Here is a 26,827-nt window from a genome sequence, read left to right as displayed (position 1 = left end):
TTAAAAGTACACTCTTTCAGCAATGAATTCTTATCCGTGATCACCTGCAATCTATACTGTTCTGAATTAACCAACAATATTGCCATTCAGCCTGTTGTGCCTTATGACTGTAGAGTGGCATAAGCTGTCTTCCTAAATACTTCAGAACTGCAACCAATTCAACCTTATATTTATTTGGCCATGCTTTCAGCTGATGATTCTATTCCAGTCTTTTATTCACAGGATCTTACCTCTGCATTTAGGTTATCTGCAAGGCTTTCCAGAAACTGACTCTCAATTGGGTTTTGTTGTGTGAGCAAAGTGAGGTAATGGCTGAGCTTGTCATGAGTTGTTATGATGATTCCTTCCCCAAATCTGTCAAATTGTGGTCTTCCAGCTCGACCAAATATCTGCATGACATCTAAAATTCCAAGGTCCACAAAGGAGCCTCTTTTTGCAGCATATATTTGTGTTCCCTAGGTGAGGAAAAGTTAATAAGAATTTACATAAACACACACAAATATAATCCTGATGAGCTGAATACTGAAATTAGGCAAATATGGCAAGATCTCAAAAGTGTACTTTAACTAATCCTTTCATCATCTGTGATAAAGTTAAATTTTCACAATATAAACTAGATTTTTTTTGGAGAAAATAATTCTGACCTTATAAGAATAGCATTAGAAGTCAATGAAACAGCCAAATCACAGTATTTTTCTAAACAAAACAATCCCCAGGTTTAAGACACACACAAACCCATGTAAGGCAAGCTATTACCTTAATAATAACAGCATGAGCAGGAAGATTGACACCCCAGGCTAATGTCGCTGTACAGACTAGAACTTTGATATGCCCATTAGAAAACAGGTTTTCAACCAAATTTCTGTCCTGCCGAAGCATTCCCGCATGATGAATACTAAAACCATCTAGAAATAATTCTCGTACTTGTTTATTTCTTGACTTCTGTACCTAGAGTAGATATCAACAAGACATAAGAGTATTACTTAGCATTTACAAGTAATTGTTATTTAGCATTTTTGTTCAATGACTTTATCAAAGAAAGCATAAAATGATTCATGAGTTTTATGCAAATGCAAGAGGAATGAAGTTAAAAGCAAGTATCTCTTTCACTCAGACTTACAACCAATCATTATTACTTGTTTCCTATCCTTCCAAAAATAGTCTATTAAAAATTAAAAGCATAAAAAAAAAGAAGCATGAATCTAAATTGCTCCCAACTCATTCAGCATAAAGGCCACAGTTCTTACGATGCAAGAGTCTACAGAAATTATTCTCACCCCCTAAGCTCACGAACCAATGCCAGCCACTAGGGTTGACTTTTCCTCTAAGTTCTTTTTCTGACAAATCCACATCCACTCCACCAAGGTCTTTACATTTTCTATACACAACCTACCTCCCGGAAGACTATTCTCCCCTCTTACTGGGATGCCCATGATTCCCCAGCGCATGCACTCTTCCTCATTGCAACTACCCAATAAAACCAACTGTGTTCACCTAGAGGTGTATTTTTGGTGATTTCTGACTGGCACTGATCATCTGTCTTAGTTCCCCAACTTTATAATGTCCTGAATTTACTAACTTTACTTCTGGTGTCTGTTCTTTGACCTGGCCTGAGCTCAGATGTGGGATTTGATCCACTTATCTGCAATCCATATAAGTGCTACAGCAGAGTATCTTAAAAAAATTCACTAAGATTCACTACAATAGAGAAAATTTCTCTGTAAAATTAAAGTTTTAGATTAACATAATGAAGTATTTAGGTGGTCAAAGCTCCTATTTGGGGCACCTGGGTGGCTCAGTCGGTTAAGCAACTGACTCTTGATTTCGGCTCAGGTTGAGATCTAACGGTTGTGGGATCCATCGAGCTCCACAGTGGGCTCTGTGCTCATCAGGGAGCCTGCTTGAGATTCTCTCTCCTCTCCCTGGGCCCTTCCCCCTCCCCTCATGTGCGCACTCTCCCTCTCTCTAAAATAAATAAATAAATAAATCTTTATAAAGTCTATTAAAAAAAGCTCCTGTTTGGGCATCATGTCCTGTGTTTGCCTGTTATTGCTCTAAAAATTTCATTATCAACATTTCAATAGTTTCTTCTGAAAGAGTTTCCATAGTTTTTTGTAAGGGGCACTACACTGGCACTGAGTGGGATTCAGGGGTTGGGGGTAGAACAGACTGTATCACATTGACTATCCCTAAAGTCACTTAAAATTTTAAACTTCTGAGTTAATAATAATTAACTAAGGAAATGATCTAAGAAAACAGCTCTTCATGAAATCGGCATATATAAAACCAAAATACTTTAACAAACTACTCCATCTAGTGGCCATCCAAGTAAATAACAACTTACACATTTTAAGTCTTTTAGAGTCCCTAACAAAATACACATAAACCAAAAAGGCTTTCTTTTACAAGTTTCATGGGTAGTATATTCCTGTTTTATTTTTGTGCAGCGTGATCAGCCTGTTAGAAATTATTTCATGCATAGACCTTATGATTAACCACACTTGGGTCATATTGCCTAAACTTTCATCTTTTTAGACAAGAATTGTTATCTACCTTCTAAAAGTAGCTCTCATGAATATGGGATGACTTGGGATAAGGTTCATTGCGGAGTATTTGCTAGGATATAACAGAGTTCCTTCATGGGCCAAGGATAGGGAGAGGAGAAACATTTCACCTACTCAGTTTCTTCTCTAATATTCATGAATAGATACTACAGCTAAGAATAAAACAAAGTATTGCTTGGAAGATATACTCTGTACAAATTATACTGCTTGGATTGCTGCTTGTTTCAGGTGAATCTGCTGTCTATGGACCCCTGCAGTGGAATGTCCTGATGTGCTTGTTACTCCTTAGTCAAGCTCCATGTGGGGAAGGACTTGGTTTGTGGCACCAATGGCACAATATGAAGCTGAATGCAGAAAATATTTAACTGGGGAAGAATAGTCCTCCTATAATGTAGCAGGTGGATATTCCAGTATCCAGTACTGACATAGTACTCCCACTCTGACCAAGTGAGTTCAACCAGCTTCAAGGCAACCATCTGGGTAATCCCTCTGGTCTATGTAAGGAATATAGAGGCACCAGGGGTCATTTCTCTTTTGTCTCTGTTCTTGTCAATATCCTGTGCATTGCTTTTTAATTGGTTCAGTAGAGACCTGAAGTGAACAATCCTAAAATAAGTCTGGGTTGCTCATTCTTAACTTTCTTTGAATCTGAGTCTGGCACTTGTGGTCTGGGCTAGCTCATAGTACAAATAAACTAGAATCCTTAGGAATCAGGCCCAGAGATATGCACTTTTATTTTTTTTTTATTTATAGAGATATATGCACTTTTAAAAATCTTCTTTAAAAATAACACAGAAAAGTTTTATTTTTTTCCATTTTTGGTGTATGGTTCTATGAATTTTTATGTTCAATTTGTGTAAGAACCATAATCAGGATACAAAACAGTTCCTTTACCCTAAAAAATTCCCTGTGTTATTCCTTTATAGTTAAACCGTCCCCACCCACAACCCCTGGCAATCAATGATCTGTTCTCCATCCTTATAGTTTCATGACTTCAAGAATGTAATAGGAATTGAATAAAACAGTATATAAGCCTTTGAGGCTAGTTTCTTTTATCAGTTTGATGCCTTTGAGAGTCACCCAAGTTGTACTGATAGTTCATTCCTTTTTATTGCTGAGTAGAATTCTATGGTATGGATGGGTATTTTGTTAATTGAATCACCCACTGAAGGATATTTGAGTTGTTTCCACTTTGGGCAACTATGACTCGAGCCTCTATGGATATCCATGTGAAGTTTCTCTCTCTCTCTTTCTCTCTCTGTGTTTGTGTGTGTGTGTGTGTGTGTGTGTGTGTATGTGTGTGTGTGCAAGAGAATATATTTTAATTTCTCTAAAGTAGATACCAGGAATGTGATTGCTGGGTCATATGGTAAATACATTTTTAACTTTATGAAAACTGCAAGACCATTTTCAGAGTGGCTGTACCATATGCATTTTCATCACCAATATGCCAGAACTCCATGCTTCTCTACACTTGAGACTGACATTTTTTATTTTAGTCATTTTAAGAGGTATGTAGTGGTATCCCATGTGGTTTTAATCTGCATTTTCCTAATGACTAATGATGTGAAACATGTTTTCATGTTCTTAGATATACATTTCTAATCAGCTCCTCAAATTATTCTGATGTACACAAGAGTTTAAGGACCATAGTTCCTTATAGGAAGATACCTGGAGTAATTATTTTTATCCATCTATGTACAAGACAGCTGTATAATTTGACCATATGATTCTATTTAGTGCTACACAACTTTGCATTCATTATTGCACTAAATTATTTACACTCCTAAGAAAAGTATCTTCTAACAAATTTATAAAACATGACAGTGACAAAAAAAAAAAAAGGCCCTGTAAAGGGCCAAAGACAGGGTAATTTTAATAAGAAGCAGCTGTTTATCATGTACTAGATCCTAGAAATACAAGAAACTGAAGACAAAATGTGTGCTTTGAGTAATCTGTTGAATGGAAAGAAAGACCCATGCACAAGTGACTTCTATAAAATATGTTTCTAATAGAGGTAAATGGACAAAGCTGAAATGAGGGGAGGAATGGCATTGTGGCTTGTGTTTGTCCCACTAGCACCTGGCAGAGTACTTTCTGCATAGCTAGTACTTATTGCCCATTTCTGGAATGAATAAATCAATGATCTGCTAGTCTCATCAAAGAAGTCTTTACAGAAAATGTGAAATGCGGGTCTTGAAGGACAAGTGATATACTGTTAAGTGGGGGACAGTAGGCAGCAGGATAAACAAGCATAAAGGCCGGAACTAGCAAAGAATACAGTGTGTCTGGGCATTATGTTGAGAAGGTATTGGGTGAATGCAAGGAAATGATGCTGGAAAGGAGGATTAGGGGCTGGAAAGGAGGGTTAGGTCAGGCTTTAGATGGTCCCAAGCACAGGTGGAAAGAAGCCAAGGAAAGTTCTTAAGCAGTATCAGATTTGTTGTTTAGAGGGGTACCTTCACCGGAGGCTGGATGAGCAGCTATGGGGCAATCAACAGTCCCAGGGAGGAGACGGAGGCAGGAAACAGAGAGAGACCACAGAAAATCAAGGTGAGAGTAGGCTATACCGTAAGGAAGCCTGGGTGACTGCCTGGGAAGGGAGGGAGGAAGGGAAGGAAAGAGTGAGGGCTGTTTCTAGTCTATCCATGCATGCCATGATGCACTACATATGTGACAGGGAAAAGATGGGGACAGCCAATGCTTGTGCCTTGGCAGGTGAGAAGAAGATTCAGTTTGGGACACGAGTTCGAGGACACCCATTATAAAGATTTTGGCTTTTATTGTGAATAAAGTAGAAAACCACTGCAGGTTTCTGAGCAGGAGAGAGATGGGGGAGACCAGTTAGGTTTATTACTCTAGCACAGCATTCCAAGAGATGTATGACAGTAAGTTGAGCCAGGTGTAAAACACCTGAACAAAATAATTAATAACTCTAAGACATACCTGCAACTTTATATATGTATCTTTCTTATCTTGACTTTCTTAAACAACGAAGGAAAAATAACTAAAATTGCGTAAGTCTAAAAACTAATAGAAACATCACACATCAAACTTACAGGACAGAGTAAACGTATGCTCTCAGAAAATATCATACCTGAAATATTTCACTAAATAAGAATATAAATAATTAACAGCTAACTCGAGTTGTTTTATTTTGTTTTTTCGTTATTTATTTTTATTATGCTGTTAGCCAACATACAGTACATCATTAGTTTTTGAGGTAGTGTTCAACACTTCATTAGTTGTGTATAACACCCAGTGCTCATCACAACACCTGCCCTCTTTAATACCCATCACCTTCCATACCCCATAATGAAAGTATAACAAAACGAAAGAAAGACAAAGTATATACCCTAATAAAGTTAAAATAGAATCTGATGATTTAAAATCTGTGAAATGGATAAGTAAACACAAAAACTCTTATTTTAAAAGAAAAATTAAACAAAAATCACCAATGGCTATTGCTGGCAAGAAAAGGAGTTGGCAAACTATGTGCCAACTGTTTTGTACTTAAAGTTTTATTGAACATAGCCATATTAATTTGTTTACATATTGTCTGGCTGCTTTTGAGCTACAGTTGAGTAATTGTGACAGACACCATATGTCCACAGGCTTAAAATATTTACTGTCTAGCCTTTAAGTAAAAGGAGATAGATAGTTGTACACAAGCTCAGCAGCACAAGCACAAAGACTCAAAATTAGTAATGTAAAAAAAAGAAAATGTGCAGAAATATATCACAGTTTAAAATAATCAGAAAAGAGTACTTTATAAAATTCAATATATACCATTTAAAAAGCTGGGATGGATGGTTTTTATAGAAAATATGTTATAACATTTATCCTAGAAGTGTTGAAAGTTGTAAAATAATAAAAGCAATGGAAGAAAATTTAAAAGCTATCTAACATCTGGGCTTTCAAACTTTTAAAGAAAAATTAATTCTAATACTATTATAGGCCCTAGAGCACAGAAATAGAAGGAAAGCCTCAAAATTAATCTTACAGAAGCAGTGAAATAGCACTGATATTAAAACCTGATAAAGAAGCAGAAAACAGAATTCACCAATGCATTAAAATAATACACAACTAAGTACAATTTAACCTCAGAATTCAAGGGCATTATACTTATATGACTATATTCAAGAAATGAAATGACATGCTTTGATTTTGAGATGGGAAAACTTGACTTGGTAAAAAATGTCAGTTCTCACTTAAAGCACTAACTCAACTAAAACATGAAAATGATTTCTTGGAGGTTATACTCAAGTTCACCCTGAAAAGTAAACCTGTATATTTATTCAAGAAAAATTCTAAAATTGAAGAATAATCAGGTATTAAAAATATTATAGTAACAGAATAAGAAAACAGTTTGATACCAGAGAGGAAATAGTTAAGATCAGTGAAAAGAAAAGAAAGTCCAAAAATTGATTCAGGCAAATATGAGAATCTGTGTTATATCAAAATTTAAAATCAACAGAACAGGGAATATTCAGAAAAAGATGATGGGTCCATTACTATATGGAAGAAATTCCAGATAGATCAAAGATTTAATAATAAAAATGAAATTAAATTTAAAAAGGGCTGGAGGAAATTATGGATAAAATAGGTATGGCCTTTATAAGCAAGACAAAGTCCAAAGACTGACTATAAATAAGTTGATAAAAAACTTCTACAAGGTAAAAATATTTGTAAACAAATAAAACCCAAAGGTTAAGTATGAAAAAAATGTCTATAACACATATGACACAAATTGCACACATGTAATTTAATATACAATGGACCACAAATATGAATAAGCAAATTACAAAAAAAGATTTCAAGTGGCCAATATGGAGATGCTCAGCTTTACTCAAAATTAAAGAAATGTCAGTCAAAATAATAATGAAGTACCATTTTTTTTACATTGCAGATAAGCAACTTTTTCTTTTTTTAAAAAATTATGTTATGTTAATCACCATACACGACATCATTAGTTTTTGATTTAGTGTTCCATGATTCATTGTTTGCGAGTACCATTTTTTTAAACTTAAAAACTTGGACACTGCTCAGCATAAAGTCATGTGGGAGGAAGTTACTGTTCAAGGAAATGTAAATTGGAACAATCTCCCTAATGGGCGATTTGAGAACATTCACCAAAATTTTTAAATGCATGCACCATGTTGATATGTAAATTTCACTGCTAGGGATTTTCCCAATGGACATCACTGCGACTGCCAAGAGTATGAGCAAGAATGTTTACTACAGCACTGTTTACAATAAAAAATAATTGGAAACAACAAAAGTGTCCATCAAGACAGGACTGGGTAAATGAATTAAGATAGTGTGCACATTATGGCATACTATGAAGTTGTTATAAGAATGAATTAGTTCTTTCTGTGCTGATTTGAAAACATCTCCACCATGTATTATTACAAGAGATATGAAAGTGTATATAACATGATCAAATCTGTTTATACTAAAACATGCATGCAAATACACACAATGGGTAGTTGTGTACTATCTTTCCTTAAAATAAAAAGCTTTTAAACAGGAATTTCTTTTAGAGAAATGAATGGAGAAGAGATGGTTAAGACCATGAGTTATGGAGCTAAACTTGTTTATTACAAGGAGACTGCTGCTTTCTGAAGTATCGAAACAATCACTGCTTTTCCATCTGGTTTCCCAGGGCGAGCACTACCTGGAGTCCAGGCTTTGCTATCCTCTGAATAGCTGCAGAGATATAATTCATCTTGTTCACATTCTCTGAATGGAGCATTGGATTTGCCAAAGAAGCTATTCAAGATCTAATACTATATTAACTGGATAAGTGTTTCTACACATGGAAATATATATAGCACAAAAGAACACGAGCTGTGAAAAGGTAAAGGAAGTCAGGTGCATAGTTTAAGATTGTTTAAGCTTGGTTTCCTCTCACTTTATATTTCTACTTTTCACAAGTGATCTTCCATAAAGGGCTTTATAGTCAGAAATTAGAATGGAATAGACAACTACTAAGATAGTCTGTTAGCACACAGAGGGTACTATATTCTCTTCCCTCAGTGAAAACACACAGGGCTTTCTTCCATGACCGTACCCATCTTTTTCTTACCCATGAGATGGAAAAATCAGTGTGAGTACTTTTAAAAATGAGTAAGGTTAAAATGTAACCACTTCCCAAAGTTGACATCCAAACTAACACAAATACAGGAATTAAAATATAATTAAAAAAAAACACTAACAAGCGATTGAAGTTATTAAAGGAAAACACATTTGTTTTTCCAATAAGACCAAATTTATACAGAAGCAACAGAAGAACTTCAGGTTAGATGCAAGCCCTCGATGAAAAAGCATGACAAAAATTGCACAACTAATTTACAGTGACCTTTGTAAGCCTTCTGAGGTAATTTATCTTGATAAGATATGCTTTAATATAGATAATATCAAAACCATTAGGAAGGAATAACTTAACTGCCATTATAAAAACTAAATTTTGACCAGGAGGCAAATATCTTCCTCCAAATGATGTCATTCTTTTTCACGATCATTAGAGAGTATGCATTATTAATGTTATAAAAAAATACTGTAAAATCTTCATCTTTGGTAAGTGCAATTTTTATCATTCAATGTTAATAAGATAATCAGCATGAGAAAGTGGACCTTCTTACTTAGGAACATAAACCAATACCTAGCTTCTATTTTGACAAAGGAGTTTAGAAATCTAAGGAATAGAATATGCAATTTTCCCTCACCTTTCTCTTTCAAAACTCTTACTCCATTTTAAACGTTATTCTTTGAGACATCTAAAATTGTTCTCTGACACCTATAGCAAGGCATGTAATACTCTGTCCTCCATGAGGCCGTCAGAAAGAAATCCATCATCCCTTCCATCCCTGTTCTCAGGATAAGGTTCATCTAGTCATCTGTTCACGAGATCAATTAACCAAAACTATGATCAGAATTTCTGAGGATCATGTTAAAAATTTTAGGGCCTTAGTTTCAGATTCTGATTCTGATACCTGGCATAGGAACAGGTAATGGGAAACCAAGTGTCTATTATACTAGGTCCCCGTGATTCTTTGTATTTCTTTGCTCTTGACTCAATTCCTTACCTTCTCTATTACTTCTCCACCTCAGGGTATGGAATTCTTTGATCTACTCTCTGGAACTGCCACACAATGATCAGCAAACTATATCAACCTCTTCTATCACTTTGCCTTAACTGAAACTTGACTCTCCTTGTATGGATCCTGTTTCCCATCCATTCCTTCTCAAGTGGCGAAAGAGGGTATCTCTCTTCCTCATCACCATTTCCGGTCAATTATGTACTCACTTTCTTTAAAAACTCCTCTCTTTTAAGGTTCAGTCCATCTATGTGACCTGTCATTTAACCTTATCCAATGAAGATGTGACACCTATGGCTCCCCGTCTGTCTCACCATCCCAATTCCTGTCATCATCCTAGGTGACAGTATTTTTCATGTGGACATCTAAAACACTCACTCTTTAATTCCTTGATGCCCTCATTTCCACTTCAGCCATATCAACTATTATTTCTAGGCTTTGTCATCAACTCACAACTGTACCACTTCCAAAATCACTAGTACAGACATCTCAATTTCTGATCAAAGCTTCCTATATTTCAAGCTGGTCCAAACAATTTTTCTAAGTCCATTCTTTATCATCAATGATACTTTGCCTTTACTTTCTTTCTATTGATCAGCAGCACCTGCTTCTATTCCTCTGCCCAGTCCTTCCTCTTGCTCTTTCTCCAGCTTAGAGAGCAAAGCCCATCGTTTTTAAGGTAAAATATCAAATCTGTAACATGATACATAAAAATCCTCATGATCTGGCCTTTGCCTATAACATTAGACGCATCTTATGCTATAAGCATGCTCTGCCACTCCCCATCATTTTTTATGTCTTAGTTATCTTTTAAAAGATTTATTTATTTATTTGAGAGAGAGAGCATGTGCAAGTAGGAGTAGGGGCAGAGGGAGAGAGAATCTTAAGCAGACTCCCTGCTGATCACAGAGCCTGATTTCATGACCCTGAGATCATGACCTGAGCTGAAATCAAGAGTTGGATGCTTAACCAAATGAGCCATCCAGCTGCCCCTATGTTTTAGTCATTTTGACTTTTATCCACTTCCTTCAATGTGCTATTGCTTTTCTGTTGTCAGAGCCTTTAGCTAGAACATTCTTCTGCTGTTCTTTGCTTTGTGACCTCCTAACCTTCAAATCTCAGCTTCAGTTTCACTTTCTCTAACACTGTCAGGTCCCCTAATTTTATTTTCCCTTAGCAGCTTCATCCCTCTTTATTATTTATTACAAATGTAATTAAAATATTTAATTAGTTGACTAATCATTCTGTCCTTCCAGAACATAAGCTCCGTAAGAGTAAAGGGGCAGGCACTTTTTCTTCCTCAATGTATTTCCATTCTCAATTAAAGCAAAGAGTATTAATCAGCACCCAACTCCCAGCTCCTTCTATGAGCCTTCCAATATTATAGAGGCCAGAAAGTAAAAACTGTGTTTCCAAGATTTCTTGGAGGCAGGGTACTGGATGCAAAGATCAATTTTGCTAATGAGATGCACTTGTGCAAGATCTGGATGGTGGAAGTTAAGAGGAAACTATCTTCCTGCTATTGTCTTTGTAAACAAGATCTTGGAGACATGAAGATTGAAAATTATAACAGATGTACCATACATTCAAAAATTTAGTTTTCTGATGTGTTCGTGAGTGTTGAAAAGACATGTATAGTAGCAGCTATGGTTTCTCAACTACTGGATCACCATCACAGTAGTAGCTAGGTCTTAAATTCAACAGTTCCAGCGCTGGCCCCTAACTTCTACTTCTCCAATCTTACCAACATTAGTACGTACCTCATTTCTTGTACAAGATTTTTTTCTATTTAAAATGTACCTAGAGTGCCTTTGTTTCCTTTACTGTATCCTGACTGATACAATATGTGTCTTCTTCAACCCCCTCTAAAGAGGCTGACAGCAGAGTTTCCTTAGCTTGTTATCTATTGATCTACCATGGTGACTGGTAACTAGCTTACATTCAGTAAATAGTCACTGAGTGACCATCACTAAAACCGGTTTGAGGCTTATGGGTATATAATCAATTCACAATGACACAGACTAATCTAATTCCCCATAACCAATTTTCTTATGTCATTCTGGCTGTGCTAATTATTCACTTTAACTTAGGAGAAAGGAAGTACCAGGTGCTCTGTCCATGTCATATCCCTTGAAAGGTGGTTGTGGTTTCCACATAGGTTACCCAGATATTACTACAACCTAATTATATAGAAATAATTTAGCATTCCAGAGAGAGTACCTTAATTAGCAAAAGAGAAATCTCATCTAAAATTGCATTCTTTATATCCATTATATCCATTTGGCCATAAAAGCTGAAATAACATTAAAACATTAAAAAAAATCACTGTGAAATGTGATTTTGATCTTTACATTTTATCAGTATAAATCTCTGTATCTTTAGGGATTTAATAACCTAACTTATTTAATCTATATGTCTTTAGAGTGCTTCCCCTTCTAAAGTATTTCATATGAGTGAACGACAGTATTCCAATTAACATAGTTTCCAGAACAGCATGGTTCCTTAACAAGATATATACATTTGTTGTAAAAATTTTACTCTATGCTTCTAAACACATCTTTAAGCCAAGAACAAAAATTGCTGCAATCAAAATTTACTTAAAGGTAATAATGAAAGAAATAAGATTCCAATGTCACTTCCTATGTCTCTTAAAAAGAGTCTCCTTTATTCAGAGTCAGCCATACATTTAGACTCTACTGAAATGAACACCTGGCCCAAGGGACTGCCTCCTGTGTGGAGGAAAATGAGTCCTACTTTTCAGCACCTGAATTCTGGTCATATAACTTGTCTCTTCCACAGTCTTCAATAGCTCCTCACAGTATATAAAGTCTAAGTGCTTAAGCATGTGATTTAAGGTCCTCCACATTGTGAACCAAAATCTATATACCAAGCCCTTCATGCATCATACATTCCAGTGAAAAGGGAACACTCTCGTCCAAATATATACTGTGGTTTCCTTTGCTCATGTTCCCTTTCTTTTTTCCTTGGAATGCCCTTTACCTTTATTGCTGCATATTGAGATACAAGATCACTGGTTTGAATTAATCTACTTCTCTTTTGTGAAGTGTTTGTTCTTCTCTTATGTTATTTACCATATTTTGCTTTCCTTATGTATGTATTTCAAAATCCTCTGCGAAATTGTCTGTGTCTTAAAGGTAGAGAAACTCCACCGTGTTTTGCTACTTATTTTCTGTGGCACAAGAAATTTGATCAATTGAATTAAAATTGACAGTTAATTTAGAACTGGATGTCTTATTATACACTCTAAAATAATTGTTCTCAATAGGTATATAATATTTAATTGAATTGCTGTTCATACTTTAAAATTCCCCTACAGTTGGATATTTATGCTGTATTTATTCCCATTACAATGTGTTGGAATAAAACTCTTGGTATATATTACTTTTGTTTTTCATCTGTCCTTGGAAAGAGTCCCAGGTTTAGAATTTCATGGCTAAAGGATCTGGAAGAAAGTGTGGCTCTTAACATATATTATAAAAAAAAATTATTTTTAAAGGACTAAACCATTCATTGCCACAGGAAACCTAGGAATGTGCCAAATCCTCAATCAGCTTTAGAAATGGACTGAATTTTCATTTTTAGTTTTTAAAGATTTATTAGGTCTAAGAGTATACGGTCTGTTAATTTGCACAATTTTAACCAATAATTTTTTATTCCAGTTTACCTATTTTTTTCTTCTTCTTTGTTCATTTACTTACTGAAAACTTCATATTTTAGTTATTAAATTTAATAAGTACACAAAGATGTAGATACACATATAAAAATGTGGATACTAATACATATAAAGATGTAGTAACTAATATTTCCCCCAACTTGTTACCATCTTTTATAATTCAATGTATTATTTTTTGTTGTCAAAAGCTTCAAATTTAAATGTCATTACATCTGTCATTCTTTAAAGTTGTCATCTTCTTTCCCTTTGAAGTATATATGTAACCATTTATAGAGTTTCTACTATATATCAGGCAAGATATGTTACCTTACTTATTACAAAAATCTTAGGATATAGGTATCATTGCCACTTTGTTTATGATGAAACTGTGGCTCAAGGAAATTAAAAGAGGCTATGTTACCATGCCCTGAGTCCAGATTAGTATCCAGGTTTGCCTGGGTCCAAAGCCTTTATTCTACAAGGGGCTACTTCCCTTTGAAAACAGAAAAGTCATGCTTCCAAAAATCCAGTTAAACACTCAGTTCTATTTTGTATTAATTTTATTTGGTTTTATTTAAAATATTAATACACTTTTCACATTCTTTCTATGTGGTTACAACAATTCTACAAGAGTAGAATTACTATATTAACCTCCAAAAAGAAAGGAGGTTGATATAGCTAAGGAAAGGGTAAACTCTGAGAAAACATTTTACATATATTTAAAATAAAAAATAAAAGAAAGGGGGCTATTGGGCACCTACTACTGTCTTTAGCTAAAAGATACCATCTATACCAGGAAGAGAAAATTCTAATTTTATTTGGTTATACTGACTGTAAAACTGCTAGAGCAGAAATAAATAAAGCTACTAATATTCAGTATCAGATAACTTATATCAAAGTCAAATTCCTTTAATTTAGACAAAGGCTAAAGCTGACCTATGGAAAAAAACAAGGAAATAGTTGGTAGATCTAGATAATAATAAAAACATCAAAAAATGATTCTTTAAGGTACCTTGAGGGAACATATTATTATTGGATTTTTCATAGAGTTCTGTTTTAATAGATATTTCTTCATGAGACTTATTGCATGATAGACCATTTCTACGTATAAGAAAAAATTTGGTATCACTAATTATAAGAAAATCAAACCACATAAATCAGAGAAATACTGTACAGGAGTGAATGGGAATAGCCATCCCAGTACTAGGCTATTTAAAGCCTGTTAAAAACTTGTCCCTAAAGGAAAGAATTTATTTGACTAAGATTCCAAGTGAAACAGAATCTGAAAATTCTAATTGAAATATTCATTCAACTTGAAATTAAATCATAATTGAAACTAATGGCTTAATAATGAAAATATATCTGCATCTCTAATGATATACTTCTATAAATGTAAGCTGCTACTACCAATCCTTTAAGGTATGCTCTATCTTACAGAAAACAGTGGTTTCTTAAGAAAATATCTTTGTGTGGGAGAGCAAAAAATATGCAGGGTAAATTAGGGAAAGTTATTGATATTGTTCACCATCCTTTCACCATTTTAAAATTTAGTTATTAATATGTATTTTCTAAAAGTAGACTTCTATAACATGATATGTTTTATCATTGTTCATTTTCCAAAATAATTTCATATATTATTCTATTTGTTTCTCATAGTTAACCACTAGGTGTTATTTACCCTATTATTATTCCATCTGATAAAACAGAAAATAAGTTTCAGAAATATTTAGGTGTTTAAGGTGACAGGGCTTCTAGAGGTGAAGTCATAACCAGAGATTTCTGTTAATGTGCCTTCTTGCTTTGGGCCTCCTTTGGAATTCCTGAGATACTCCCTTCCCCAGAGAGAACTGCAAGCTCCATCTCTATAGTTGAAGCTACTCCTGGGGTACTTCATTTTCCTTTTCCCTATTTTCATATTTCAGTAGACAATTTGGAAATATAGTTGGTTTTTCATATGGGGATAAATTTTATATTAAAAAATGGGAATGATATGAAGAGTCCTAAAATGTGCTGTCACTCACTGGGAAGAAAAGTATTTTCTTTTTGGCTGTGGCTAAGGCACAGAAATAGCCTTATCTCTCTCTCCCTGTCTCTCTCTCTCTCTCTCTCTCTCTCTCTCACACACACACACACACACACAGAGAAAGAAAAGGAGAATTTCCTCAATGGAGTTTTACTTATTATTTACACAAATAAAGAGTGTTAATAAAACTGTGAAGAAATGCTTTTAAAAACCTTAAGAACCATAACTGGTGAGTCAGGAATTGAGATGGTCACATTACACACTTAGGGGTAGGTAAAGTGCTAGTGTGGCACCATAGGGATTTAGCTGTATTTCCATTAACAGGAGTCATGAGGCTAAATTTCTATGTACTACCATAGCAAATTTACCTTCTAATTTTATTTTAATGTTTTGAGTACTTAATTTCCCATTTTTCAAAAACATGGGAAGGAATATCTCCTACCATCATGATAATAGCTCCTGAGAACTGCTAGAATGTTAATACCATTCAAGTTCAAAAGGAACTTAAAGAAATAAGCATACAGCTAGCACTAGAAGAACAATCTAAAATTTTGGAGCTTCAATAAAGCATTCAGAAAGATTACTTTATCTTTTGGTACAAAATCATATCCAGCATTGAGGGGACAAATTTTTTGAATCTCTCTTTAGCAGAAATGAGGGATACAGTTAGGCTGAAGAAATGTTCTTCCATTTTATTAGAAACAAAAAACAAAAAAGAAACAAAAAGACTCAAAGCCCTAAAAGCTTTAGAAAGTCCAGATCAGATCTGGTTTTGAACATTTAGAATAGAGTGTGGTAAAAAGGGCAGGCTTTGGAGCCAGACTGATTCAAATCACGGCTCTACTACTTGTTACATGGCCTTCTCTGAGAAAATTATTCTCTCAGTTTCAGTTTCCTTATCTATAAAATAGGGATAAGAATCTCTACGGGACAGAATAGTGGTGTAGATCAAATGAGAAAATTAAAGTGAGGCCATCTCATAATGTTTGTCTCAGAGGAACAAAGGCGAAAGAAAGTAATTTGGGGGTACCTACTATCAGCCAAATATTATATGAAAGGCTGGGAATATAATAGTGCACAGGACAATGTTACTTGAAAACATGTACTTATTAATAAATGTTTGTGAATGTCATTCTTCTTTAAAAAAAATCCAATAACAGTAGGAAGACTGGATAAAAACCAAATATAATAAAAATATTTTTAAAAAGGTATAATAAAAATGATTTGGAAAACAAACCGAGGGTTCTAGAGGGGAGAGGGGTGGGGGGATGGGTTAGCCTGGTGATGGGTATTAAAGAGGGCATGTTCTGCATGGAGCACTGCGTATTATACACAAACAATGAATCATGGAACACTACATCAAAAACTAATGATGTAATGTATGGTGATTAACATAACAATAAAAAATTAAAAAAAAAATGACTCAGGATTTTCAAGTCTACTTAACGGTATTAAAACTTTCCACTTCTCCAGATCTCTCTCTCTCACTCTTCTTTTTTTTACCATAGTGATCTGTGACTCTGGTGACAATGCCTTAAATAAACATTATTTGAAAATGCCTCTATATTAATTATTTCTATATGCTCTATTTCATGCTGTATTTGAATTACTTACACATATACCATATCAAGGGGTAATAACAGTACAAATCTATATCAAAGGTTCTGTGAGGACTGAATGAGTTATGTATAAAGCAATGAAAACAATGCCAGGCACCAGTAAACCCCTGATAAATGTTAAACACTATTATTATAGAAATTAAATAATAAACCTGCATCATTTGGAATGAGCAATAGCTTTCAGAATTGAGAGGTATGAAGTAACCAGAAATCCACAAGGTGGCTCTCAAAGCTTGGCTTTGAAACACAATAGAGTTGCTTCATATTTCCAAAGAAATGAAAGAAGACTTATGAATGCCAACCTGACTTTTAAAAGACACTCATAAATTCATAATTAATAAATAACTGGAAGACTACAAAGCTGTTTAATAAGTGTTATGTAATAGAAATTATATAAAGTGGAGAAAAATGAAGAAGATGAACAAATTTTATAGTTCTAAGTTGAAAGAATCTGATGTTCAAAACAACTGACATCACATTTATCATATTCAGAATCTAAAATGTCAATATAAAATGGTGAAATTCATAGTAGAGTCGTAACAATTAAATACATTTTACCAAGATGAGAAATGTGAAAGCACAGAGCACGATGTCTGGCAGCTAGCAGCTGTTCAGTAAACATCAGTTAAATCTTAGGCATATAAAATACTTTGAAGTTACTATCATTTTATGCCCACTAACTTTTTCATTTGAAAATTTATTTTCATTGCTTTAAATCAGGGCAAACATTTTCTGTAAAGAGCTATATAGTATTTTAGGCTTACTAGTGGGCCACATAGTCCTTGTAGTAACTGTTCATTCTTCCCTCATGGTGCAAAAGGAAAAAAAAGCAGCTATTGACAAAGGAGTCTGGCTATTTTCTAATAAAACCTTAATTTCAGAAACAGGTGGCCACCTTTGGCCTTCAGGATATAGTCTATCTATTCTTGATCTAAATCATTATCTCACATAATTAAATAAAACCTTTTGTAAATCTTAGGATACTATCAATACTCAAATTACTTGGGGAAGTACTTCTCAAACTGTAATGTGTAGTAAAGCACCTAGGGATTGAGGCGAAATGCAGATTATGATTTGGTAAATCTGGTATGGGGCCTGCGGTTCTGCATTTCTAAAGGGGACCCAGGCTTTTAAGGTCCTGAGCATACGTTGAGTAGCAAGGTTATCAAACTCCCAGGTCTCAAACTTTCGCTTTCTTTTTTTTTTTTAAAGGTCTTATTTTTAAGTAATCACTACACCCAAAGTTACAACCCCAAGATCAAGAGTCACATGCTCCACTGACGGAGCCAGCCAGGCGCCCCTAAACTTTCACATTCTTGAAAAGAACTTTTATTTTATGCAGCTTTCATCCGTCCACATTAACCTTAGAAATTAAAACTGAGAAATTAAAAAATATTAACCTATCAGTTTTTTTAAGAGACTTTAATAACCCTAATTAGATGTTAACATATTTTATGGAACTTAACTGTATTTTATATTTTAACTATATTTTATTTTATTTTTTTAAAGATTTTATTCATTTATTTGAGAGAGAGAATGAGATAGAGAGAGAGCATGAGAGGGGAGATGGTCAGAGGGGGAAGCAGACTCCCTGCTGAGCAGGGAGCCCGATGCGGGACTCGATCCCGGGACTCCAGGATCATGACCTGAGCCGAAGGCAGTCGCTTAACCAACTGAGCCACCCAGGCGCCCTTAACTATATTTTAAAGAGTAGGACTAAATACAATTCTAACTGTATGGACAGACGTGATAATTGAATACCTCAGGCATTGGAATCCTTTGGAAGATCATTAAATTAAAAAAATAAAGATTATAACATGATAAATATGTAAAATTAATTCCTTGGAAACTGGAGACCATACATCTGTCATATATAAAATATCTGTATTATCTGGCACATTATATGCTTTAGTTCTTATATCTTGCCATTCTTTGTTCCCCACCTGTTTTTCTGCATGTCCATATTCAGGTCCTTGTGTAGGTAAAAAGCAGGAAATTTGACCACTATTTTTTGCTCTTTCTATTAGAGACATAGCTGTTCTTACAGTGGCATTTCGAGCATGTACAAATACCATCACCTGAAAAAAAGAAAAACAGTTTATTTAATACTAAAAGTCATTAAAAGATAGCTTAATACTAGTCTGAAAAAAATCACCATATGTATACAACTATTAATTTTCCAAAATACAACCCCAGTTTATGAATTCCCCAACATTTCCTTATTTTAGAACAAAGTGTATATAGGATAAAGACAAGTTAAATAAAATCCAATAACAAGGCTTTATATACTATTAACCTATAAATTGGCGGAAGTCAGAAAAGAAATTAATGGATTATATAAAATGTTGAGTTAAATTTGTGCTTTTCTCTTTTGAAGATATGATTCATGAGTGTAATCATATATTTCGGGGACAGAGTATAAAAATATATGAGAGCCTTATTTCTCCACCATCAGTGAAATTTCCACTATCATAAAGATGTTTAAAGAAATTGAAAACAATAAAAACACTCTTCTTTGGACAAAATCACATCTAAGAACAACCATTTAAAATAGAATTTCGGGAACTGCTGGAGATGAAAATGCTTCTAGAGAGGTGTTTGGAATTTTGTTTTGTTTTTGTTTTATTTTTGACCTTCCTGTGGAATTACAAAGTGTGGAAATCTGAATTAGGGGGAAGTCACATATCTGGATGCTTTGTCAAGGAGAAGTGCAAAAAAGTATTTTCAGGGACAGTCACCAGGCAGAATGTCAATGCAATGGGAAGAGAATGAAATCAGAGTGAGGAGCACTCTGCATCTGCTGCCTATCAGTGCTGCCTTCTCTGCTGTGTCTGTTCTTCTTTGGCTTCCACATCCCCTCCACATTCAGCTCAACCCCAACCTTCCCAAAGAGCCATTACTATAATAAAGTAATTTTACTCTTTTATATGGACAACTGATTTTTTTCAATTTTATATAATGTGAATAAAGCATCTCTAGGTAATTTGACATTTTAATCAAAATCTGAAACACACAATCTAAGGACAATCAGCAGTGTGGGTGCTTTGGGTAACTTAAAAACAAGTTCTAGCCCCATCTTCCAACCAAACTGAGACCTCTAAAACTCTCTGGAGATACCATGGTATTCCCCTTAGGCCTCAGCAATATGGATGTCCTAATTCTTGCCTTTCCCTCAATTTCTCTCCATATTTACCTGTTAATTATGTTTTCCCACAAGCTAAAACACTGGTGTTATTTCCATGGTACACATTTAGAAAAACAAGCAACTGACGGTTTTAGTCAGGGAATTGATAGGCTCATGCGAGCTGACCTAAGTAAAAGAGAAGGTCATTTTGTAAAATGAACAAAAGTAAAAAGGGGAGGGAGGCCTGGAATCTGACCAGAAAAGAGATGGAGTGACACAGATCTAAAGCACACACTGTATAATTTACTCACAGTGATCTTATGCCTATAAACTTGTCAAACTGTTCCATGTATGGGATGCCAATTATAATTTAGAGGACAGTGAAAGCATAGAGAAATATTCAAGAAACTGGAATGCTTAAATTACTACTATTCTTTTAGAAAGTGTTCAAAGTCAAGGAGAGTAGATAATCTGGAGAAGACCAAAATTCCTCAATGAAAAACTCCCAAAGCATTTAGAGACAATAAAACAAGCATTGCAAGTCATCTAGAGAGACTTAACATTAGTTAATCACAGCCATCAATGATATAAAGCATAAGCTTTCATCCTTGGTTAGAGCTCTAACTGATTTGCTGATACTAATGTTTCTTGAAAAGAAATATGATCATTAAGAATATCTCCAAAGAGTATATGAATGAAAGTTATTTCAGTAAGCTTCATGTATACTTGGAAAATTCTTCTGTTTTCCTCATTTTCAACTAAAAAAATCCCCAAATCTAACTTCGATAGGCTCTCTAGCTTTCTGGGGAAACATCTTTATCTCATGGGATGTCAAGAGATTACCACTTAAGCTTACTGTAATATTTTCATCATTATTGACATAAACTGTTTAATACAAAGTTAGAAAAATTCTATTAACTATAATGCCCTGCTGAAGCTTCACCAGTTCAGAATCGCTCAGATTCTACCACCCTGTCTCTTGTAAAAAGTAAGGCTATTTCAATAGTGAGTTTCTTCTTAAAAAATTATGGCAGACTAGGGGCACCTGGGTGGCTCAGTTGGTTAAACGTTTGCCTTCGGCTCAGGTCATGATCCCAGGGTCCTGGGATCGAGCCCTGCATCGGGCTCCCTGCTCAGCGGGGAGTCTGCTTCTCCCTCTCCCCCCTGCTCCCACTCTCTCTCTCTCTCTCCAATAAATAAATAAAATCTTTAAAAAAATTTTAAAAATTAGGGTAGACTTTTTTCTCTCATGTAAAATTAAATTTTACTACACACAAAGCCTCACTAAACCCTAACATTACATTTTAAGAAAATCTCAATTAAAATGAAATTATTTATTTTTTAAATTAATTTATCCACTCATTCAAATGTTTCTGAGAATTCTGAGAATCACTATCAAGCCCTGAGAATTCTGCAAAAGAGAGAGGCAAAATTTCTGCTCTCAGGGAGATGACAATCTAGTATGATGTATTAAATAAGCACAAAATATTTTTTACTTGCTAAGTATTTACTAGCCATGGATGGGAGAATACTGTTGAAAGAGGAAATATGAAAATGGACAAGACATAGTCCCTTCTGTAAAAGACATGTACAATTTAAGGAAGGAGAAAAAACTGTACACACGGAGCATGGATAACACAGGAATGCTAACCATGGAGCTGGCTGGGTCACCTTCATTCATCCATCGCACTACATTTACACAGTACCTGCTGAGTACCAAACCATGCACTAAGCACCAGGGAAAAATGATAGATTCCAAGGCTCCAAATGGGTCTGCTCCTGTTGGCAAGGAAGAATCACTAGTAATCAGCCCTATCTGGCTATAGAAGCAGGTGCAGGCTGGATGGAGGAGCATACAGTATTTAGAGGAGGGCACGTGTTGTGATGAGCACTGGATGTTTTATGCAACTAATGAATCACTGAACACTACATCAAAAACTAATGATGTGCTGTATGGTGGCTAACTTAACATAAGAAAAAAATAATAAAATATAATATTTATCCTTGGTAATTTTAGTGTGTTAGCTTGAAGAAGTACATTCTCTTTCAAAGTTTCTCACACTGAGACCAAGGGACCTCTTCATGGGAATCAGTGCTGGTGCTCATTAAAATAGACTTCTGGGTCCTCCCCTAAAACCAACTGAGTAAGAATATTTAGGGGTGGGACCTAAATTTTGAATTATTAACAACTTTTGAGATGACTACTGCACTACTGTGTGAAATTAGTTAATAATTACCACCAACTTATTTTTTTTCTCCTAAGTAAGGTTAAAAGGAAACATAAATAAAACCACCACTACAAAGATGATTTTAAAAACTCCCTAATAACCAACCTATCTTTATTTACCTATATATATGAAATATCAGGGAATATGAAGGTATTTCATATAACCAGCATGGCCCCAAGATCATTTCCCAGATGGGTTTTTATAATGCAACCAGATTTCTATTCTCCATAATTCAAATGCCACATTATGTAAATCCTGTTGATACGAAGAACATAAGGGAAAATAAAATATGACCCTAAATCTTCATTAATTATTTCAGTCTGACTTGTCAACTTATCATTTTGCAAATTATTTTCTACTGCAGCCAAGAGAAATACTAGTTATAACTTAAAGTAGCAATTTCTTTTTATTAAATGATCCATCACTTCTTGTTCAGTAAAATAAACTCTTTTCCTTACTAAGAATTTTCTGTTTAGAGGCTCCAACAGAAGCCATTACAAGGTTTTGGGTCTCTATAACATACTTGATTTTGGTTTGTTAATTTGGTAATTAATTTAAACAGACATATAAAAATTATAACAGAGAGGACAGCACTGTTTCATTTGGCAGAAACAACTCCAAATTAATCTTAGAAACACTAATGATAACCGAACAGCAGTTAAATGGGCATGTGTCATTAAAATAAGATTATAACAATAGATTCAAGTCAACATTAGTAAATTTTAATTGTTTTATGAAACTGTTTATATTTTTACTTGAGGTTTGTTAGATTAATACATTTAAAAATATTGTATATACTTGTTCTTAGTTTAAAAAGCCATTTAGTTTAAGAATATATAATTGAATCAGTCCTGAGATAGGAGAGAAAGTATGTGAATTTGCATTTTGGTCCTGTTATTTAATGCACCAAAGCAGATTAAAAGTAATGAAAGAATGAAAGCTGAGATAATCATTCGGAAAAACTAGAATGTTTAAGTAACTCATTGTTTCAATGTATTCAGAAGGAAGGATATATTATTTGAAAAATACCAAAAATCTACTTTGAAACATTATTAAAGAGCAGTGACTTAGAACAAACTATTTAATCTCTTTGATTCTTATTTTCCCCACTCCACAGAGAGTTACTAGAGTCAAAGGATTACTATAAAGTTTGAAGTACATAATGTAAGTGAAAACACTGCATTTAGGAAAGTCATAGCTCTCAAACTCTAGAACGCTTCAAAATTATCTAAAAACATAATTGCTGCTCCTTTCCTCCACCACTCTTTCAGATTAAGTAGGTGTGAGGCAAGCCAGGACTCTGCATTTCTTTTCCTTTTTTTAAGATGTATTTATTTATTTGAGAGAAGGGGGAGAGGCAGAGGGAGAAGCTGGCTTCCCACTGAGCAGGGAACCCAGATGCGAATGGATGCCAGGTGGATCCCAAAACCCTGAGATCACGACAGGAGCTGAAGGCAGAGGCTCAACTGACTGAGCCACCCAGGAGCCCAAGACTTTGCATTTCTAACAAGTTCCAAGGAGATGCTAACGCTCTTTGTACAGCAACTTTAAAAACCTCTGTCAGAACTGGTTAAGTATCAGCACCACTGTAAGAGTAATAAACAATAAAGTGAATTTGGACTAAAAGACCAAATGGTGAGATCAGTAAATGACTGCTATAAATTGACACCTATATATTTATTCCTCATTGATGCAAGTGCGTACATATCTAACACCACACAAAATAATTTAAAAAGCCACTTATCCTTTAAAAGCTTTTGTAAAGGTGTTGTGTACGATGGATGAGAAGTAAAAAGAAAATTAAATGAATACTTAAACCTGAGATTATTTGAAAACAGGAGAGAGGTAGGCAAAGATTAACTGAAATGTTGAATCAAAGACTCTTCCCTAGAAATTTCCACTAAGAAGGAAGACTGAAAAGGAAATATTTGAAAAACAGACAACAGAGCAGATAGATGTTCTATAGAAAATGCTGCTGAGGAACGACATTCTTTAATATATGGTATTCACTCTCACACCAGTTTAAAGAATGAGGCCTGAGGGTGAGGAGTTTTATGTCCTAGTGGTTTATGCTTTCACTCTAACTGCCCTGTTAGGTGTCTTGCTCTCAATTCTTTTGAACTTTCTTAACCCAGGTTCCCCAAGAGAATTAAGTCCTAATGACCTAAACAAAGAGTGATTCTAAAACGGCATGGTCCCCAAACCAGCAGCATCAGCATCCCCTGGGAACTTGTCAGAACTACAAACACCACCTACCACAACAGCAACCCTCAGTTTGTTTCCTGAATTAAGAATTCCTCATATCAGTGAGGTCATATGATACATGTCTTTCTCTGATTGACTTAGTTCGCTCAGCTAATACCCTCCAGTTCCATCCACGTCACTGCAAATGGCAAGATTTCATTCCTTTCGATGGCTGCATAATATTCCATTGTGTGTGTGTGTGTGTGTGTATATATATATATACCACATCTTTATCCATTCATCTGTCGATGGACATCTTGGCTCTTTCCATAGTTTGGCTATTGTGGACATTGCTACTATAAACATCGGGGTGCACGTACCCCTTTGGGTCCCTACATTTGTATCTTTGGGGTAAATACCCAGTAACGCAGGGATGGGGTGGCTGGGTGATAGACATTGGGGAGGGTATGTGCTATGGTGAGCGCTGTGAATTGTGCAAGACTGTTGAATCACAGATCTGTACCTCTGAAACAAATAATACATTATATGTTAAAACAAAAAAAAAGAAGAAGATAGCAGGAAGGGAAAAACGAAGGGGGGGGAAATCGGAGGGGGAGACAAACCATGAGAGACTATGGCCTCTGAGAAACAAACTGAAGGTTCTAGAGGGGAGGGGAGTGGGGGGATGGGTTAGCCTGGTGATGGGTATTAAAGAGGGCATGTACGGAATGGAGCATTGGGTGTTACATGCAAACAATGAATCATGGAACACTACATCAAAAAAAAAACAAACAAACAAACAAAAAAAACTACAAACACCAGATCTGAGTCAGTGACTCTGAAGATGGGGCTCAGCAATCTGGTTCAACAAGCCTTCCAGGTGATTCTGGTATATGTTATGTTAACATCTGAGAGCCCTGCATCAAGCCATCTGTTATAAGTTGAAAACCAAAACCAAAACCTTCCCTTTGCTCCATCTGGAACATCTTGGTATCTTCGGGAGGACGGAGAACACAGGCAAATCATTTTCTCTGCTTTATAGGTTTGAACGGGGAGTGCCACTACAGATGTATTTCAGATATCTTGTATACCACAAGAGCGCAGAAGCACAGAATAGTTTTTATTGCTGCAGTCATATTACCACATCCGCGTTATCAGGTAAATGCAACTTTAAAAGGTTTGATTCTGCATGCTGTGCATCCAGGAGACATTTGTGCTGGGATACTACAAGTAATTACAGAGTTCTCATTTTAGACCTGCCAATGCTGGCCAGCTGAAGACACTCAAATCATCTGAAAATCTTTTCACATCAGTACACAGTTTCTCCATTTATTTTTTGCATTTGCATAGTATTCCATTACTTAGAAATACCATAATTTATTTAACCAGTCCTTGTTTGATGGACATTTATGTTGTTTCCAATCTTTCATTATTTAAAGCAATGATGTAATAAATAACTGTTCACAAGGTTTATTTCACATGTTTGTGAATATATTTGTTGGATAATTTCATAGAAGTGAAATTGTTGGGTCAAATATATATGACTATTCATTTAACTATTTCCTTATTGTGAACACTGTTTTGTTATTGGAGATTTTCTTCTTATTAATTTGTAGGTGTTCTTTGTATATGGAAGATAATATACTTTGTCTTTTTCTATATTGCAAATATTTTGTTCTAGTCTACACTTTATCTTTTGACTTTGTTTATGGTGCCTTGTTTAGTATGGAAACAGTTAATTTTTCTTTAAATCTATCAGCATTTTTCTCTGTGGCTTCTGAGAAATTTACAGAAAATTAATCATAAACATTTGAAAAGGTGCTGAACTTCACAAGCACTCTGTGGCTCTGGTAATCCAACAGTAAGCACAAATAGCACTGGATTTTGCTCTCACAAATGGATATCTGGAAAGATACCCATAATACAGTGCTAAGTGAAAAAAAAATCAAGTTGAAGAACAATTTCCATAGTATTATTCTGAGTATATAAAGGATGTGTGTGTTTAAAATTAGAAATATGGATGGACACCCACCAAATTAAATACCTCACAAAATGAAAATGGGAGTGGGGGAAGATAAAAAGATGTTTCCTTTGTATATCTTCTATTGTTTGTCTTATCCACTGAAACAAGCCCTAATAGTGTTACAATGAAATATATAAATTATACTGAACAGAAAAAATGATCAATGATGATAGTGAGGTTATAAGAGTTTATTTATAATGTACTACTATACTAATATATTTGATATGATTATTTTATTGCTAAGGAATTTATGGTGTCAAAGTAAAAACTTAAAGGAAACTTATTTAAC

The 26,827-nt window shown here is 34.8% G+C and overlaps 1 protein-coding gene across 7 annotated transcripts in view; it reads right to left on the bottom strand.

Annotated features, from left to right (window-relative positions):
- Window positions 1-26,827, bottom strand: part of ASCC3 (activating signal cointegrator 1 complex subunit 3) — a 337,927-nt gene that overhangs the window by 152,357 nt on the left and 158,743 nt on the right. For all 7 annotated transcript variants that reach the window (XM_027603944.1, XM_027603946.2, XM_027603941.1 and 4 more), the window contains 3 exons: window positions 18,923-19,057; window positions 757-948; window positions 231-455 (listed from right to left, as the gene is read on the bottom strand). In XM_027603944.1, the coding sequence (XP_027459745.1) occupies window positions 231-455; window positions 757-948; window positions 18,923-19,057 (552 nt within the window). The remainder of the gene's footprint in view (window positions 1-230; window positions 456-756; window positions 949-18,922; window positions 19,058-26,827) is intronic.

The sequence above is a fragment of the Zalophus californianus genome, chromosome 7 (assembly GCF_009762305.2).
Source record: "Zalophus californianus isolate mZalCal1 chromosome 7, mZalCal1.pri.v2, whole genome shotgun sequence".
NCBI lineage: Eukaryota > Metazoa > Chordata > Mammalia > Carnivora > Otariidae > Zalophus > Zalophus californianus.
Note: the sequence above shows the minus strand (reverse complement) of the source record. Positions and strands in the feature narration are given on the sequence as shown.